General features: G+C 49.7%; 1 protein-coding gene across 2 annotated transcripts in view; it reads left to right on the top strand.

The window, feature by feature from the left end:
- ALDH1L1 (aldehyde dehydrogenase 1 family member L1) overlaps positions 1 to 19,811 on the top strand; it is an 88,735-nt gene extending 68,924 nt beyond the window's left edge. For both annotated transcript variants that reach the window (XM_047096253.1, XM_047096252.1), the window contains 7 exons: positions 6,105 to 6,198; positions 8,615 to 8,714; positions 10,001 to 10,099; positions 13,040 to 13,205; positions 16,479 to 16,584; positions 17,757 to 17,956; positions 19,756 to 19,811. In XM_047096253.1, coding sequence (XP_046952209.1) covers positions 6,105 to 6,198; positions 8,615 to 8,714; positions 10,001 to 10,099; positions 13,040 to 13,205; positions 16,479 to 16,584; positions 17,757 to 17,956; positions 19,756 to 19,811 — 821 coding nt within the window. The remainder of the gene's footprint in view (positions 1 to 6,104; positions 6,199 to 8,614; positions 8,715 to 10,000; positions 10,100 to 13,039; positions 13,206 to 16,478; positions 16,585 to 17,756; positions 17,957 to 19,755) is intronic.
- The last annotated feature ends 277 nt before the right edge of the window (positions 19,812 to 20,088 follow it).

Genomic DNA, 20,088 nt, shown 5'->3' on the forward strand with positions numbered 1-20,088 from the left:
ATCTATAAAGAACTCACCAAACTCCACACCTGAAAAACAAATAATCCAGTGAAGAAATGGGCAGAGGACATGAATAGACACTTCTCTAAAGAAGACATCCAGATGGCCAACAGGCACATGAAAAGATGCTCAATGCCACTCTTCATCAGGGAAATACAAATCAAAACCACACTGAGATACCATGTCACCCCAATCAGAGTGGCTAAAATGAACAAATCAGGAGACTATAGATGCTGGAGAGGATGTGGAGAAATGGGAACCCTCTTGCACTGTTGGTGGGAATGCAAACTGGTGCAGCCACTCTAGAAAACAGTGTGGAGGTTCCTCAAAAAATTAAAAATAGATCTACCCTATGACCCAGCAATAGCACTGCTAGGAATTTACCCAAGGGATGCAGTAGCACTGATGCATAGGGGCACTTGTACCCCAATGTTTACAGCAGCACTTTCAACAATAGTCAAATTATGGAAAGAGCCTAAATGTCCACCAACTGACGAATGGATAAAGAAAATGTGGTTTATATATACAATGGGATACTACTTGGCAATGAGAAAGAATGAAATATGGCCTTTTGTAGCAATGTGGATGGAACTGGAGACTGTTATGCTAAGTGAAGTAAGTCATACAGAGAAAGACAGATACCATGTTTTCACTCTTATGTGGATCCTAAGAAACTTCACAGAAGACCATGGGAGAGGGAAGCGGGAACAAAATTTACAGAGAGGGAAGGTGGCAAACCATAAGAGACTCTTAAATACTGAGAACAAACTGAAGGTCGATGGGGGGTGGGGGAGAGGGAAAATGGATGATGGACATTGAGGAGGGCACCTGTTGGGATGAGCATTGGGTGTTGTATGGAAACCGATTTGACAATAAATTACATATAAAAAATTTTTATTGATATTGTCTACTTGATGAAGACAAGTGTGGTCTTTATGCATGGTTTCCTTTAGTTCTTTGAACATATATATAATGGCTGCTTTGACATCTTTGTCTGTTGAGTATGACATCTGGGCCCTCTCAGCTTCTATTGCCTGCTTATTTTTCTCTATCCTGTGATAGGTTATGCTTTCCTATTTGTTTGCATGCATCATAGCTGTGTTAAAAGCTGGGACAATTTAGGTAATATCCTCTTCTTCCCTTTGCAAAGTTTGTTTTCATTATTTGCTTGTTTATGTCTTTAATGACTTGGCCAGGCTATTTGAGTGAAGTCTATTTGCCCTGTGGTGTGTAGCCAGTGATGGCACTCGTTAGGGACACAGCCTTGAGCATGGGATGATAGCAGTTTTAGCAGGGCTCTCTATGACTCTCTTTTCCCCTGTTCTCTATGTTGCTATCTGCCCTTTTGGTGTCATATTCAGCAGTTCAGCTCCACTAACTAGTCTGGTTGCTCTATTGTTTTCAACAATGGCCTGGGACATCAATTGCTCCATGATAGGATCCAATTAAATTTGGACCCCTTTGCAGGGGTAGTTTTTGAGGCCAGACTTTGAGGTTTGTTTCTATCCAGAGGGCTCTCCCCTGGTTCTCTCTGGTAAACTAACTGACCTATGGCTTACCTTAATGCTGTCATAGAGCTATCAGCCTTCTCTTAAGGGCTCATCCCCAAAATCTCCGTTGTTTTTGAGAATGCCCTTAAAATTCAACCTCACCACACAGTTTCAAATAAAGTCAGTATTTTTTAGAAGCTCTCAGTTCTTACAGAAATCTTCTCCCCCTGCCCCAAATCTCTGAACCTCTGGCACAAGTGATGGGTCCTATGAGGGAGCTGGAATTAGGCAGATGAGGCCCCCTGGTCTCAGCCTGCCACACCTGGGTTAGAGCCTTCTCTTTATGAGTAGGGACTAGGTGGAAGCCATAGTCAGCAAGAATTTAGCCTTTAAAACACAGAGTTGGGGGCACCTGGATGCCTCAGTTGTTTATGCATCCAACTTCAGTTCAGGTCATGATCTCACGGTCTGTGGGTTCAAGCCCCGCGTAGGACTCTGTGCTGACAGCTCAGAGCTTGGATCCTGGAACCTGCTTCATGTTCTGTGTCTCCCTCTCTCTCTGCCTGCCCCTCCCCTGCTCATGCTCTGTTTCTCTCTCTGTCTCGCAAAAATAAATTTTTAAAAATGTAAAAAAAAAAATTAAAAGAGTTGGAGGAGGTGAAAAATGGTGAGATGTCATATCCCTGGAGTGGGAAATGGAGGAGAGGAACCCTGCCTTCGTGGCCACACCTGTCTGGGGTAGAGTTTCCATCACCTGGAGGGAGAGAATGGTTCATGGCTTGGTTACCACAGACTCTCACTGTTCTTACTGAGATTTAGTAGATTTACTTGAATAAATGTTTCTTCATTTGCTTAAATGGAAGTTTAGGAAAATTTTCAGAGATTGTATATGTTTTTTTTTTTTTGTAAATCATTTTCACCAGTTATTGTTATTTCCCTGGGAATTGTCATACTAGTCTTCAGCAGTGACTCCAACCTCATGCTTTTTGAATTTATTGTGTTCATATTTTTATTATTCTTTTAAATTTTTTTTAATGTTTATTTATTTTTGAGACAGAGAGAGACAGAGCATGAACGGGGGAGGGTCAAAGAGAGGGAGACACAGAATCTGAAACAGGCTCCAGGCTCTGAGCTGTCAGCACAGAGCCTGACGAGGGGCTCGAACTCACGGACCACGAGATCGTGACCTGAGCCGAAGTCAGCCGCTCAACCGACTGAGCCACCCAGGCGCCCCATCATATTTTTATTATTCTTAAATAACATACAACTGTAGCTTTGATATCTTATTTGACTCAGTAATACTTTAAAAAATCCAATTGTTTTTTCTTTCTAAAATTCTGTTTCTATGTTTCTAGTTTTATTATGTCATGATCAGAGAATATGGCCTTTGCCTGTTTGTTAGTGCTGCCATAACAGAATACCACAAACTAGGTAGCTTAAGCAACAGAATCATACCGATCAAGTAGACTAGAAATCAGAGAGGAAGGTGTCACTAAGGCGATGCCCCCTCTAATGGCTCTAGAGATGATCCTTCTTTGCCTTTTCCTAGCTTTAGAAGCATCACTGATTTCTGCTCTGATCTCGACATGGTAATTTGTCTCTATGTGTGTCTGTATTCAAGTCTCCCTCCCACTTTTTTTTAAGATTTATTTATTTATTTATTTATTTGGAGATGAGAGAGAGAGAGAGAGAGAGAGAGTGCCAGCAGGGGAGGAACAGAGACAAAGGGAGAGAGAATCCCAAGCAGGCTCCACACAGCACAGAGGCCGATGTGGGACTCACACCCACAAATCATGAGATCACGCCCTGAATAGTAACCAAAAGTCAGATGCTCAACTGGCTGAGCCACCCAGGCACCTCTCAAATTGTGTCAGAGGATACCATTGACCTAATAAATCCATTACTGGGTTAAGGCCAACCCTAATGATGTTATTTTAACTAATTACATCTGTAACAACACTATTCCCAAATAAAGTCACATTCTGAGGATATCAACATATGAATGGGGGAAGACACAACCCAACCCACAATAGCCTGTAAACATTCTGCTTTCTAAAATGGAGAATTTCTGGGGCACCTGGCTGGCTCAGTCAGTGGAGTGAGCGACTCTTGGTCTCAGGGTTGTGAGTTCAAGCCTCACATTTGGTGTAGATATTACTTAAAAACAAAATCTTTAAAATAGAAATTTTCTTTTTTTTGATGTCCTTTTTTAAAATGTTTATTTACTTTTGAGAGAAATAGCTCAAGCAGGGGAGGGGCAGAGAGAGAGACACACACACAGACACAGACACAGAATCCGAGGCAGTCTCCAGACTCTGAGCTGTCAGCACAGAGCCCAATGCAGGGCTCGAACCAACAAGTTGTGAGATCATGACCTAAGCCAAAGTCAGACATTTAATCGACTGAACCACCCAGGTGACCCTAAAATGGAGAATTTCTTTGTGATCTGATATATGACACATTCTTGTGAATATTTCTTGAACAGCCTGAAACAGTGATGGTGATGATGATGATGATATACACTTTATTTTTCAGAGCAGTTTAAGGTTTACAGAAAAATGGAGTAAAAAGTACAGAGAGTTCCCATATACCTCATATCCCCACGTGTGTACAGCCTCCCTCACTATCGACATCGCACAACAGAGTGGTACATTTGTTACAATTGACAAACTTACACTGACACATCATTATCACCCAAAGTCCATAGTTTTCATCAGGATTCACGCTTGGTGTTGTACATTCTATGACTAATGTGTTATGACATGCCTCCACCATTGTGGTATCATATGGAATAGTGTCACTGCCCTAGGACTTCCCTGTGCTTCACCTACTTTGCCTCCCTTCCTCCAACCCCTGACAATCTTTCACTGTCTCCATAGCTATGCCTTTTCCAGTACATCATATAGTCAGACTCATATAGTATACAGTCTTTTCAGAGTGGCTTCTTTCACTTAGTAATATGTATTTAAGTTTCTTCCACATCTTCTCATGGCTTGATAGCTCATTTCTTTTTGGTGCTGAATAATATTCCATTGTCTGGATGTGCCACAGATTATTTATCTATTCACCTACTGAAGGACATCTCAGTATCTTCCATGTTTTGGTAGCTATGAATAAAGCTGCCATAAACATCTATGTGTAGTGCTTTCTGTAGACATAAGCCTTCAACTCACTTGGTAAATACCAAGGACTGTGATTGGTGGATCATATGCTAAAGTTATGTTTACTTTTGTAAGAAATGACCAAACTGCCTCACAAAGCAATTGACCCACTTTGCATTCCTACCAGTAATGAATGAGAGTTCCTCTTTCTCCACATCCTCTCTAGCATTTGGTGCTGTCAGTGTATTGGATTTTGGCCATTCTAATAATTGTGTAGTTGTGTCTCATTGTTGTTTTAATTTGCAATCCCTAATGACATATATTGAGCATCTCTACATATACTTATCTGCCATCAGTATATCTTCTTGATGTGGTATGTGTACAGACACTGCCTGTGCAATTTTTTCATTGGGTGGTTTACTTTCTTAGTGTTGATTCTTTTTTTGAGATCTTTGATATATATTTTTTAATGTTTATTTATTTTTGAGAGAGAGAGACAGAGAGAGAGGGAGACACAGAATCTGAAGCAGGCTTCAGGTTCTGAGCTGTCAGGACAGAGCCTGATGTGGGGCTCAAAACTCATAACCATGAGATCATGACCTGAGCCAAAGTTGGACACTCAACCAACTGAACCACACAGGTGCCTCGAGATCTTTGTATATTTTGGATAGCAGTCCTTTATCAGATGTGTCTTTTGCAAATATTTTATTTCCCAAACAGTTATTTTCTTTTTAACAAGAATTGTGGAATGGAATTAGTTTCTTAACTATATGTAGAGGATGAGAGTGTCCTACTTCAAACCAACTGAACCAGAATCTTCACAGGTGCACCTGGGCACATGCAGTTTTACAAGCTCAGAGGCAGGGGAGCCATGGAAATGAAGGGGTGACTGGGTGGAGGAGACCAGGAATAGGCAGTTGATAAGGTGGGGAAGGGAAGTAAGTATCAAGACTGACTCCCAGTTCTTGGCTTGAACAACTGGTTGCAAAGAGAGGTTGTTTACTGAAATGGAGAACCTGGAGAAGGAACACGTCTGGGGAAAGATTAAGAGTTCAGTGTCAAATATGTTGGATATGAGAGGCTGCAAGGCATCCAAGTGGAGATGCCGAGCAGTCAGAGGAATCATAAATGGATCCAGATCGCAGGCAGATTTAGAGGATGATGTGTCTGAAGATGGCATTTGAAGAGGCGAGCCAGGGTGAGGTCAAGCTGAGGAGACAGTGTGCGTTGAAGAAAGGAGAAGATGGCCTTATTTTAACTTACCTCTTTAAAGACCCTGTCTCCAACACAGTCAGATCTGAGGTACTAGAGGTTGACATAATGAATTTTTAGGGCATGCAATTCTGCCCACAGCAGAGAGGGAATAAGCCCCGGGCATGGAGGGTACTAAGTACTTGGGGTGCACAGCCCAGAGGCCTGGCCTAAAGAGGCACGTGTGAGGGGTGGCAGAGCTTGTACCTCACCCTCAGCACCTGCTGGCTGCCCTGACTCCCTCACTGACTCCAACCTGCAGGCTCGTTGGTTGGCCAGAGACTCTCAGACCATCCCGATGTGCGGAAAATTGGGTTCACAGGTTCCACAGAGGTGGGAAAACACATCATGAAAAGGTAGGTGTTGGGGGTACCCCTAGTCACAGTGTGAAGATGTGGACAGTGCTGTGTGTGAGCTTGAGGCAGGTCCGGGCCCAGTGTCTGAGTTTCTGACCAGCCCCTGTGGAGGCCAGTGCAGCTGCTCCACGGAGCACACTCAGACCTGGGGCTGCTGGAGGCTCCATGCGATTTGGGGCCCTGAGCATGCATGGCCACTTGGGACAGAGCTGCTCTGAATTGAGATGGGCTTCAAGTGTCAAAGGCCCCCTGGATTTTGAAAACTTAGCGCCCAAAGTAGCTCATTAATAACTTTATATTGATGGCAGTTTGAAATAATTTATGAATTGGGCTAAATAAAATACATTTAAATTAATTTCATTGGTTTCTTCTTAGTGTTTCTTTTAAAACTAAAAGGAATTTACTTTTGTTTTTTAGTGGTTAGTAAAACAAAAATTCTCTTACATTTGTGGCTGGTCTTTGAGGCTTTTGTTCTATTCTATTGGACAGCCCTGTTCTAGAACATCCTTTTGTCTCTTTTTCCCGGGACTTGCCTCAAACCACCTGGGTTTCTATGCCCTGGCTCTGTTAATAATTCATGATAGGACCAGGGCCAAGTCCTGACCCTCCGGGCCTCAATTTCCCTACCAGTTGAGTTTGCATGCTCCGAGGTGCTGGTTTGTGCAAACAACAAGCTTGGGGCTACAGACAGGGCTGGACTGCAGCACAGTACCTCATAGCCCTGGCTGTCCCAAGACAAACACTGGATGCCCCAGCACGACCCCACTGAAGCTGAATTCTGGGGATGGGTTTCAGGCATGTGTACTTGAGTAATAGTTACAAATAGAGAGGAGCTGGAGTTTCTGTTGGACATAGTGATGCCTTTCTCTGAGGTCACATGACCACCCACCACTGCCTGTGCTATAAGACTCGTGTGTGAGACCTTCCAGAGCAGTCCAACTACATGACAATTACACGGGAGAAAGGCTTCTCTTGTGTTAAAACACCACCTTATTGTAGCCCCCAGTGCAGAGCAGTGTTCTTTTTCCCTGGGACACTTCTGTAGCCCATGACCCTGCTCTCCAGGGGCCTCTCTGTGCCCCCACAAGATGGGGTCCTCACCCCTTGGCCCCACACATGCTCTCTGTGGGACAGGATGCATCCTGGGCCCTGGTGCCTTCCTTAAGTGGGCACCATGTTTATGAGGATCACAGCAGCTTTACATGGCATCCTTTTCTGGGCCAGGAGCCACAGCCAATGTGGCTGGTAGAGTGTATCTTTAGGGTCAGTGGAGGCTGACATCACAGCCTGTGAATGGGTCCAGGAAGAGCAACTCTGAAGTGTTTTGAGTGCAGCAGAGCAAGCCTCAGCATTGAAGAGAGGGAGGCTGGTGGTGGTGCAGGACTGATAGTTGGGGTGCAGATGGATGGATGCGGGAGTGGGGGCAGGGGCTAACTGCAAGTAGTCACAGCAGTTGATTTACAAGTAAATCAGCTGGTCTTCCCAATGCTGTGTAGGCGATAGTCCCATGTAAGCACATATGTGCTAGGGTGAGTGAGGGCTCAGTAAATGTCAGCTCTGAGGACTTCAGGGCAGGAGGGCTTGGGTGGATGTCCTGTGGCTCGGGGACTGCCATCATCTGAGGACATTCCAAGAATACCCTGAGGCTGGCGCCTGAGATGAGAGCCTTCTTCCCGGGTAAGTCCTGAGTGAGGAGACCCCCCCCACCACTCCCACCCTGTGCCATGCTTGTGTTTCACTGGCCCACTCCTGTGAGTGTCCCTTTGAGGACAGTATCAGTAAGTCCACTTTGTGCCCACTGATATAGCATGCGAAGGACCCCCAACTCCTCTCTGTTTGCACCTGTCACTAAACATCCAAGGGGACAAAGGCCCTATGGCACTGTAGCCACCCCAACGGGGGAATGGTTCTGTGTTTGGTTTATTCATTGGATAAACACAGCTGCATGACCAGACACATGCCTGTCCACCCTGGTGGGGCTTATTCTCTGATGGGCAGGGTCAGACACAAATACTCCACACAGCAAAGCACATCAGGCACAGAGCTCAGGAGCATGCAATTTATAGGGAACAACCAGGGCAGGCACCCCAGCAAGGGGACATTGGAGCAGAGGCCAGAAGGAAGTGATGAACCAAGTTCAAGGATATGTGAAGCAGGAAGGGTCCTGAGGGGGCTGTGAGAGCAAAGACCCCACTGTGGGCATAGCCTGGGTGTGGAGGAGGAGGAAGGCAGTGGTGTGGAGAGAGGAGTGAGGCAGGGAGAGCAGATGAGTGTGGGAGTGGGGAGAAGCCCCCTCTGACCCTCTTCTTGCTCTTTGAGTACAGCATGCTTTGGAGCTTCCCTCGGCTCCTCCACCTGGAGCCCCTGTGTCCCCATCTCCCAGGGACTCAGCCCTACCAACCTATGTCCCTTTCAGCTGTGCCCTGAGTAACGTGAAGAAGGTCTCCCTGGAGCTGGGCGGGAAGTCGCCCCTCATCATCTTTGCTGACTGTGACCTCAGCAAGGCTGTGCAGATGGTGAGGGCCGGCCTGAGGGGGGTGGGGGTGGACATGGGGTGCCCATCGCTGATTCCACAAACTCACAAAATTGGCCTAGACTGGCAGGAAGGGGCCTAGGGGACAAAGAATTCCATATGCCTTCCAGAAAAACAAACTTCCCGAGAAGTTTCATAACTGTCAGGATTTGAAATCAGCCTCACCGAATGGGAAATGTTAGCCATGTTCCCATCTGTTCTGGTCAGCATGAAAACCTTTCCTTTTTGCTATGTCTGTTTGCCCAGTTCCACCACTGACTCATTGGGCAGTTTCAGGCAAGTTACTTAACTTTTCTGGCCCTTGCGTTCTCACCTGTATCATGGGGAGAATACACCTATGGTTGCTACAGCGATTCAACATGCTAGTAAGTCTGAAGGGCTTAGAAGATGTAGCAGGTGCTGTGTGTCAGTTGTCCTTATGTTCGTATTGTCACTCATTGTTATGCCTCAGTCCCCCTCTCCACACTTTGGGAGCAAGCCAGTAAGGCCATGTTCAACCATGTGCCCAAATATGCCCCATTCTGTCTAAGTCTCAAGGTGTCTTGAAGCACAATGTGATGCCCAGCATGGACAGGAAAGAGAGTACAGCCTCAGGGAAGCTGAGGGAGACAAGTACATCAGCCCAAGGGTCTTGACCCTGGTGCCAAGGCCACTGCTGCAGGGCCAGCAGCCCAGGCCATGTCATTGGGCAGTGCAATCCCAGCTGCCATGAGAGCTGAGCTTGACCCAGAGCAGTCAGGCTCACCCTCCTCCCCTGGCCCCCCACATAGGGCTCCCCAGGTCCAAAATACAGGCTCCCTTGAACCACTGAGGACAGTCATTCTGGACCCCTGCCAGGAGTTCTCTCAGGCCTGAGCTGGCACCTTGTCCCTCAAAGACATGGGGCTGCTGCCTGCTCCAAGCTAACAGACCCTCCAGGCTCAGCCCCAAGAGGGTGAGTTCTGACCCCTCCTGTATCACCCCAGGGAGCATGCCTGTATACAGGGTCTCCAGGCTCACTCCCCGACTCCCACTTGTGCTCCACTCTCTGCAGTGTGGACACAGGTGTCCCCAGGGGATGGGACTCATCTCTCCTCTTGAGGTGACTGAGGAATGAGTGGACCCTGTATGCCCAGCACTGGCTGGGTCTGGCCCACCATCCCATCAAAGGTCAAGACATACACATTCTTCCCCTTCCTTATAGGAAGGGGGTACCTGGGGCCGATGGGATGTGGGGGGATGGTGCCTTGGGAGAGGTTGTAAGCCAGCATCTTTATCCATTCTCTGAAGGGGATGAGCTCTGTCTTCTTCAACAAAGGTGAGAACTGCATTGCGGCGGGCCGGCTCTTCATAGAGGACTCGATCCACGACCACTTTGTGCAGAAGGTGGTAAGTTATGCTGAAGAGTCCTCACCAGGAAGACTTGGGCTGCAGGGGGTTGGGGACAGGGAGACAGGGCTGGGCCAGGTGGAGTCGGGCACTGTTCATCTGAGCAAGGAAACCCTCAGGCAAAGCCATATCATTTTTACTGGTTTTTATTGTTTCAGCAAGAAATAGCAACCCTGCAGCTCACACTGGCATAACCAGAAAGGGCCTGTGCTAGGGCACGTCTGCAGCAGTGAAGCCTGAGCCAGGAATTCAGGTGCATGTGGCTTACTAAGGATGAGCTCTCAGGTGAAGACTAAGAGGTGAGAGGGACTAGGAGAGGACAGAGACAGGACATGGTCTCAAGTGACATCCCGCCCTAGCCTGACCCACACATAGGAGCTCTGGAGCAAGAAGGACAGCTCTTAGGTGTACCCCTGGGTCAAGGGGCCAGGCTTTTATCCCCTCTCAATAGTTGTTGGCTGTGAGTGTCCATGGACTAGAGGAGTTCTCCCTGGGACCTGGGACCATCAGCAACCACTTCTCATGGCTGCTGTGGGATGGGTGCCCACACGGGCATGGCGCTGATAGCACAGAACCAGAGGGAAAGTCACCCTGTCCCCACTGACTCTGTTAGAAAAGGCTGTGGGGGAGGATGTTGGTTGGCATGACTGGGTCCCAGGTCCATCTCTGGTCCATTTAGTGATTGCCGGACCCACAGGGCTCTGGTTGGCTCAGCTTCAGCCAAGAGCCCTTCCCCACATCCTGGAAAGGAGAGTCTGATCACAGTGGGTAAGGGAGGGGATGCTGGAACACAACCCCTGTGTGCAGGTTTAAACACACTGTATGAAGCCAGGAAAAAAGAGAGAGCAGGACTGAGACAAGGCAGGACAGGTGTTCAGAAGGAGTTCTGGAGAAGGTCTTTTGTTTTAGAGAGAGAGAGAGTGCATGTGCACTTCAGTGGGGGAGGCACAGACAGAGAGAGAGAGAATCCCAAGCAGGCTCCATGCTGTCAGTGTAAAGCCCAACATGGGGCTCGATCCCACAAACAGCGAGATCACTACCTGGTTCGAAACTGAAAGTTGGACACTTACCCCACTGAATCACCCAGGTGTCCCTGGAGAGGGTCTTGCATAATGGGTAAAAATATGAAAGGCAGGGAGGAAAGGAGCAGACCTTCTAGAAAAGGGAGTGTAACAGCTTTTTCCATGTCATAAGCTAGTCCCCAAACTTAGTGGCTTTGGTAAATGCTGTTCGTGCAGTCATAGTCCTGTGGGTTGGCACCGTGGGCACCAACCCAGTTTCACCTGAGGTTGGCTCGTGCATCTGCAGCCGGCAGGAGCACTGGTGGCTGCACTGGGGAGGCTCATCTTTGTCCTTGTGTTGCTTCCTCTCACAGTGTGTGCTCGGGCACATGCGGGGCCAGTGGCAGGATTCCCAAGAGTGAGAGCAAGAGTTGAGAGCCCTCTTGGATCTCTCAAAGGTTGCTCATGCCACATTCTACCTGCCAAAGCAAGTCACAGGCCACCCCAGTTTGAAAGGGTGGGAAACCAGCTCCACCCGGATGGGAAGTGCATACAGTGGGTGTATAACCCACTGTAGTTTGGGAGCTGGGCAGCCTGGTTGAGCAAGTCCTTCGCTGTGACATGCCCAGCACAGGAATAGCTGAACCTGGGACACGGATAGGGAATCATGATGGAGGGGATGGCTCACTGAGTGGATGTGGTTATGGGGAGTACAACCCTTCTGGAGTCTGCAAGAGAGTTATGGAACCCCCGCAGGATGAGGCCAGGGGTCAAAATCCCAGGATAACTGTCAGGATCATCTCAGTTCCCAAATATAGCAAGGGAGACGTGCACTCAGGACACTCAGCACTGTTGCTCTTGGAGTCCTAGGGAGATTGGGTGGAGGGTGGCCAAGTGAGAGCAGAGAAGGGGAACAAAGCAGGAGATGGGGACCCCCTTCAGCACAGAGAAGGGGTTCTTGGTGAAAGGGCAGAGGGTGTTCCTCGGGGACTTGAGTGTCTGCTGCATCTGATTAGGCCTGTCTGGAGTGTGTGCGCAGAGCCTGAATGGAGGGGTGAGACAGCCCTCGCCTCAGAGGTAGAGGAGATGGCCAGTCAGGCCTGATCTTGATGCAGCCACAGGGAGGGTGTGGATGACCTTGTTTGATTTTAGGAAACCAAGGAAGGAGCCTGGAGAGAGAAAAATGGAAGGGGTGGATCCTAGCCTGGAGCCCAGAAGTTCTGATGTCTACATCCCACTGGTTATGCCACCTGAGTTCTTTTCCATAGCACAGCATCCCATACTCAGAGGCTTTTATGACTCTCTGCATTCAGCCCCAGAATCCAGCAGACACCATCTGGCACATCCTTTGTGGAGACCCAGACCTGCGTCTCCAGGCAGCAAAGACTTTTGTGTTGGCTGAGGCAACAGGGAAGGCTTCCTGGAAGGAGGAGGCCCTGAAGCTGGGCCCTGAAGCAGGCAGAAGTGGGAGCAGGAGTGGGTGGACTCAAGGCCCAGGCCCCTCTGCTCTACTCTTACCACCGGGGCATTGCAGCAGGACTGGTGTTCCCTGGCCCCATCCCCATCCCCATTCCATGTTCTGGAATCCCCAGACAAATGTTCTTTCGGCTTCTCGGCCTGTGAAGCTGGGCACAGGACCAGTGTAGAGACACACTCTGTTGACACCACCCCCAACCCCATGTCCGGCCCTCACCCATATCCCTGGACACCTCTGTTTTCCCAGCTCATCTGATGGGTCTCCTTGCACATAGGATACATCTTGGGTTTCAGCCTGGAAGGCAGGTTTGGAACCAGAATATGGAACATCCTGAGGGTGTGTGGAATTTCTTCAGGGGCCAGTGGCTGGTGGCCAAATGCAGAAATGTCAGTGGGTCAGGTTTGGAGCATTGCCAGGAACTTGGGCACCTGAGCAGGACCTGACTGGGAGAACTTTCCACAGGTAGAAGAGGTGAAGAGGATGAAGATCGGTAACCCTTTAGACCGGGACACCAACCATGGGCCGCAGAACCACCAAGCCCACCTACGGAAGCTAATAGAGTACTGCCAGCGTGGCGTGGAGGAAGGGGCCACGTTGGTCTGTGGTGGGAGTCAAGTCCCTCGGCCAGGTCAGTCAGAGCACTCCACTTGGGTGAACTGAAAGGCCAGTAGCGTGGCCTCTGGTTTCCTGTCTACTTCTGATTGGAGGTATGTGAAGGCCATGGTTAGGCTCCCAGGCCTCAGGGCCCATCTGTGACACTGGATGCCATGGCCTTGGCTATCTGGACACCTGCCAGACCAGGCGCGGTGCTGGCAAGGTGAAGACAGCAAAGCTGAAATCCAGTCAGTGCTGGTTTAATGTGTATCATAGTGGACTTTAATTTGCCATAAACCTCTGTGCATCCTTGAAATTCTCTCTTCCTATGGATTCCATGGCACTGGCTTTCATGGCTTTCTATCTTTGGCATTACTTCTCAGTGGCCACTCTTCACTGAACCTCCCTCACCACCTGTCCCTTAAGTGGAGGTATGCTCAAGTCTCTCCTGAGCTTGGAGTGTTGCTTATGGCAGACACTTTCCCTGGAGGATCTCACCCCCTGCAGTGGCTCGTACCCTCCCAAATATCTGTCTCCAAGCTCCTCCTCATCCAGAAATCCTGCCCACCTGGACACCTGTATGTCCACGGCCCCTTTGAACTGAATGGGTACCGAATCCGTCACATCTGAGTTCCCCCAGCCCCAACCTGACCCAGGCATACACCTGCCTCTCTGGAATCTTCCATCTGATCAAGTCACTGGAGCCAGAGGAGCAGGAGCTGCAGCATAGACTATTTGAACTGCTTCCTTGTTAGACTGCCTGCTACATGGGGAAAGACACTGTGTCTGTCTCTGTCTACACCATTAGGTCCTTCATGCCAGCACTGAGACTCATATGAAACCTGAGTTAATTTCATGGAATGAAGGAGGGAAGGAAACAATGAATATTAGACTCCTCTCTTTTCTTGACCCCCTACTCTAAATTAACTGCCTGATTCTCTTAAATTAAAAATCTTTCTTGCCTGCCCTGCATCCCTCCTACCATCCTGCCGACTCTCCACAGCTTGTCCTGCCTGGACCATCATGTCTGCTTCCTGAGGAACCTCTTGAGCCATGCTAACCCTTCACTCATGTAGCTGCCAGAAGTCTGCTTATATCTTCCCCAACATTGGAGCAATTTCTACAGGGACCCATCCCCCTGCAGTGACAAGCTCAATCTCCTCACTTCATACACAGGGTCTTCCATGATCTGTTTCTAACTTGCTCGCCCATGACACATGCTCCAGCCATTTTTTATTCTCTCTGAATACATCTCACCTTTTCTTGCTCCCTGTGCATTTGCTGCTCCTCTGATGAGCAACCAGCTCCCGTTTCACCACCTGGTGAATTCACCGACCAGCTCAAATAACAGCCAGACCCAGACCATGTGTGCTCCTGTGTCACAGCTGCTCCCTGGCATCTTCTACAGTGACAATTGTATAGCCACTGACTGCCACTCTCTGCAGAGTTCAGAGGCTGATTGGAGAGAGTGAACTGAAGGCATGGTTTGCAGAGCAGTGAGGGGAGGGAGTGCATTACCTCGAAACCAGAAACAGTGGGGAGCTACCATCACCACCCCCTGGCCTGAGGGCCAAGAGGAGGGCATAGAATTCCTGGTATCCGGTGAGGAGTAGAGCTATGGGGTACAAACTCTACTAGAAGCCAGAAGATGAGGGAGCGTGGGCATACAGTCCCCCTCATGGGGCCCAGAAGGGCAGAGAAGAGTATGAAGGAACAGGAAAGGGACAGAGCCTGGCCAGCCCAGAGCCTCCAGCACCTGATGGGCAACAGTTCGTTTGCAGATTGAGTGAATACAGGCCACACCACATGAGCCAATATGTGTTCATACCTAACTTTTAAAAAAAGTATTTATTTATTTTTGAGAAAGAGAGAGAGGGAGAGAGAGACAGTGTGAGTGGGGGAGGGGCAGAGAGAGAGGAGACATGGAATTTGAAGCAGGCTCCAGGCTCTGAGCTGTCAGCACAGAGCCCGACACGCGGCTCGAATTCACGAACCACGACATCATGACCTGAGCCAAAGTTGGATGCCTAACCGACTGAGCCACCTAGGCACCCCTCATACCTAACTTTGGTTTTAAAAATTGTAATTAATGTTACAATATAATTTACAAATGTGTGAAAAATATGGAATATTTTATTTAAGCTACTTTTAAATTTTTTTTAAATTTTTTTTTAACGTTTATTTATTTTTGAGACAGAGAGAGACAGAGCATGAACGGGGGAGGGTCAGAGAGAGAAGGAGACACAGAATCTGAAACAGGCTCCAGGCTCTGAGCCGTCAGCACAGAGTCCGACGCGGGGTTTGAACTCATGGACCGTGAGATCATGACCTGAGCGGAAGTCAGCCGCTTAACCGACTGAGCCACCCGGGCGCCCCTTAAGTTACTTTTAAAGTTAATTTCTTTTTGTTTTTCTTTTTTTTTTTTTTTTTATTTTTTTTTCAACGTTTATTTATTTTTGGGACAGAGAGAGACAGAGCATGAACGGGGGAGGGGCAGAGAGAGAGGGAGACACAGAATCGGAAGCAGGCTCCAGGCTCTGAGCTATCAGCCCAGAGCCCGATGCGGGGCTCGAACTCACGGACCACGAGATCGTGACCTGGCTGAAGTCGACACTTAACCGACTGCGCCACCCAGGCGCCCCTCTTTTTGTTTTTCTAAAAACCAGAAAGAGAAAATTTCACGTCTCTCAATTTTCCCTAGTGAGGCTAAATGAAATCTCAGTCAGGTAGTGTCTCAGGGCCCCTGCACTCTGTTTCTAGAGGAGAAATAGAGGAAGCATTTCTGCGGTCAGAGGTGGTTCCACCTAGAACCAGGGCCTGTAGGGGCAGCAGTCTGGATGGGAGTAGGTGGTGGACATGTGTTGACAGGAGAGCAGGAGGCACTTGCCTCTGTGCCTGGGGCATCAGCACCCACACTGAGGTGTCTGGAAGGAGATGGGAAGCAGTTCTGGGAGATTCTGTCTATCAGAACTCGTGTCCGACCTCCCCCTACTCAATCTACTCCACAGGGACTGATGGAGAGCCACCTGAAGGGCTATACTAGGTACAGAATCACTGTTCTATCACAGACCAACACTGAGCATTAGCCTCATTTTCCTCAGCAACGTTTAGTTGAAAAAGTTGTGATAATCCCATGGACTCATATTCCTGAGGCAGGAAAGGCACCCACAGCATGTGGTCTTCACCACACAGGTGTCACAAATTGCAGTGCCAGAGTGGGAATGTGTGCATGGTGGCCAACAGGACCAGGTCTGGCCTGGGAGAGGACCACCCACCTACACACCACGGACCTCTGTCTCCCCCTTAGGTTTCTTCTTCGAGCCAACTGTTTTCACGGATGTGGAGGACCACATGTTCATAGCCAAGGAGGAGTCCTTTGGGCCCATCATGATCATCTCTCGGTTTGCTGATGGGTAGTGTGCCCTGCTTATGTCTCTTGAGAACCGGATCCTCTTCCATGCTTTACTGGGTTCTTCCCTTGAGCTTTGTGGGTGGTGGGTGTGGCCAGAAGGAGAATTCAGGTGGGGTGGAGGCTAAGGATGAAGCCTAGCCTAGTCTTCCCAGTCCTTGTCAACCACTGAAGTTAGGAGAGTCCCAGGAGGTCCAGGAGGGCTGGTTCCAACTGAGAGCATCCACTTCATCTCTCTGATGCCTCTCACAGCCTGCTGGTCCTGTTCCCATTATCCACTGCTGTGTAAGAAACCATCCCAAACTCCAGTGGCTTGAAATAACAAGTTACTTATTTCACTTGTGAATCTTCAATTTGGTCAGCATTCGATGGGACTGGCCATATCTGCCTCCATGTCAGGGCCTCTCCTTAGGCTTTCCGTGGCATGGCAGTTGCTGCTTGGCACCTCACTCACCCAAAGAGGGCCAGTGGAAGATGTAACCCTCCTCAAGAACCATCAGTCAGCCTCAGAAACACTGGAACCTCACTTTCCCCTCTCTTATTGGTCCAGCAAGTCATCGAGGCCAGGAGAGGAATAGGGACCGGCCATAATTGCTTTACCACAGGTTCTTTTCCTGACTATTATTTTTCAAAGTAGCACCTCTGAGCAGATTCTAGAATGGCACCTCATCCTCAATACACCATACTTCCAGCTGTCAAAAAATTATCAAAATTATCTTCACATGCTGTGTTAGAATGAGACACTTTTCTGCCATCTATCAAGCAAATATTGTGCTGAATCTTCAAGCCTATAATGTCTGTGGTGGGGACGCCCCCAGGACAGCTCCATGAGGAATGCCTGACAGGTGTTCCTTTCCATGTGGGTGTGGCTTGAGCCTATCCCACTCTCTGGGCTCCTATCCCCTGGTCTATAAAGTGAGGGATTCACCCATGATGACCAGAATGGTCTGACTTTACTCTGCCTCCTCCCTGTCATTCTTTCCTCTTCTCTCAGCTGCCCTATCTCCTCCATACTTGCTGTCGGCCCAGCATGATTTCTCAGAGGGTCCTGCATGATGGGAAGCTTGGAGTGGGTGGCACCTCCCCTCGGAGGAGGGGGGTAGGTCTCCCTGCATCCCATGCCTCAGGTGGCCCCATGACCCTCTTCACAGAGTTCTTCCTGGGTTTTCCCCGCAGTGACGTGGACACCGTGCTGTCTCGGGCCAATGCGACAGAATTTGGCCTGGCTTCTGGCGTCTTCACCAGGGACATCAACAAGGCCCTGTATGTTAGCGACAAGCTGGGGGCAGGCACCGTGTTTGTCAACACATACAACAAGACCGACGTGGCCGCTCCCTTCGGAGGGTTCAAGCAGTCTGGCTTTGGCAAAGACCTCGGTAACCTAATCCTGAACACCTGTAAGGTCTCTTGGCCCCCGCCCGCCCAGTCCTGGGGGCCAGGGGTGTAGCACTGACAAGATGGCTGCCAGTGCTCACCTCTTACCAAGAGGGGACAGGCGATAATTCAGGCGGTATGCAAGATCTTGCTAGAAAGTGAGGACTGCAGGAAGCAGACAAGACAGAGTGATCTGGCCAGGGAGACTGGGAAGGTGACTTTAGCGGGGACCAGGGTGGGCCTTTCCCAGGAGGAGGTGCCTGCACTGAGACACCAGTGTCTGGAAGAGGCAGAATAAAGACCTGAGGGTGTGTGCTCCTGGCAGAGGGGATAGCAGGTCTTGAGAGACCAGCTTTGGTCTTGGAGCTGCAGAGAAGGGCCTCAGTTCAGGGACAGGAGGGCCGGAGGAGAAGAGGCTAGGGAGGCTGGCAGGGGCCAGAGAGCAGTGTCCTGGTGGCCATGGTCAGAGCTTCATCCACAGAAATAGGGGAAGCCATGGAGGCTGAGTATGGAGGCCTGTGGGGCGATGTGAGTCCCCAGTTAGGGACAATGTCACCCAAGCGAGTAGCCACATACAACCCGCCTGGCCTGCCAGGAGAAGTGGAGATCTGGTCTGGCACTCCTCTTTCCCTGGGCTGTTGCATGATTTAGGATGAGTGCCACTCTCCCCATCCTGGCACTATGGAGTCTAGCAGTTGAAGACTGGTTCCAGTTGGGGATTCTACCTCTGAGGCCCAGCCGTGGTGAGGGGGGCAAGGCGTGGGAGAGCAGCTGTCTCCCAACACTCCATCCCTGAACCCAGCTCAGGATCCTCAGGGAGGTGGTTGCTATTTTGTTTTCTCTCCCACCCCTCCATCCATCCTTCACATGCTGTGGGAACCCCCAAAGGTTCTGGTTAAAGGGACCCCAACAACACCCCCCAAAGCCTGGTACCACACTGTGCACACAGAGGTGGGGCTCGCTCACATGCACGTGCACAGGTGTGATGTTGGACAGTCCTGCTCCATTTGTCCTTGTCTGCCACCTCTTCCCACCTCCTCTTCTTGGTGTCCTCCATGGAAATATGCAAGGGCTATTGTCATCCAGGAGACTGTGGGTGCCAAGTCCCCAGAGTCTAATCTCTGGCACTTAAGGCTATGCCCCCCGAGCTCCTCAAGCTCATCCTCTCTGCTGCCACCTCATCCCCAGTGTCCTGTGCACATAAACCAGGCATCCCCAATAGCCCATTGAGGCTGAGCCAAGAGAACTCAGCAGGCCCTGTCTGGTGAAGTGTGGCTCCTGGAACTAACCTTAGTGGGTGGGGGAGATGTCAGGCAACCACAGACCCAACATACTGGTCATGGGGCCAGACATACAGCTGCAGAACACAGACAGCTTCTGGGTGCCTGTGAGTTCCCTTTCCTAGTAACGGCATGACCTAGAATTAGCTGGGGGGCAGCAGTGGGAACAGGCACCTCTGGTTAGTAAGGGCCCCAAAAGAGCCTCTTGGCTGCCCTCTGGCTGATGGGGCTGCCATCCCTCGAGAGGAGGTAGTCAGAGGAGGGAAGTTTCTGGAACATTTGCCCCAGATTGGTCTGTATTCTGATGCCTGTGGTGGAATCCTCACCTCCCCCTATCCACCCAATTCCTGACCCCCCAGGGCCTCAACTTCTCATCTGTAACTGGGGCTGAGCCTAAGCTGACCCCACATGGTTGCTGCATGGATCTGTGTGACAACAGGGGTGCAGTGCTCAGAACAGTGTCAGGCCTGCTATAGGGGCTGCTGTGAGGATGTTTCCCAATGGCACATGGTGTCTTGCAGGAGAGGAGGCCCTGAACGAGTACCTGCGGGTCAAGACAGTTACTTTTGAGTACTGAAGAAAAGATGTCCTGAGAGAATGCCCCACTCTCTACGATGTGTCCTCGCCCTGCACAACCGGGCCTGCCCTCTCAAGGGGAGGCCTAGGCTGCTCCCCCAGAGGTCTCATGCTCTCACCCCCTCCCGAGTGCACAGCACCCCACTTGAGACACTGTTGGAAACCTTCCTATCCACACTCTCTGTCCCTGCTGGGACAGCCCCACCCTTGCCCAATCATAGTGCCCTTTGTTTGGGTGAGAAATTGGCCCCAAGGCGAATAAAGGTTCTGACCAGTGG

This window comes from Lynx rufus, unplaced genomic scaffold (assembly GCF_022079265.1).
Source record: "Lynx rufus isolate CCGP_SWC_20201006 ecotype Redwood Valley unplaced genomic scaffold, mLynRuf1.p SCAF_4, whole genome shotgun sequence".
In the NCBI taxonomy this organism is placed as follows: domain Eukaryota; kingdom Metazoa; phylum Chordata; class Mammalia; order Carnivora; family Felidae; genus Lynx; species Lynx rufus.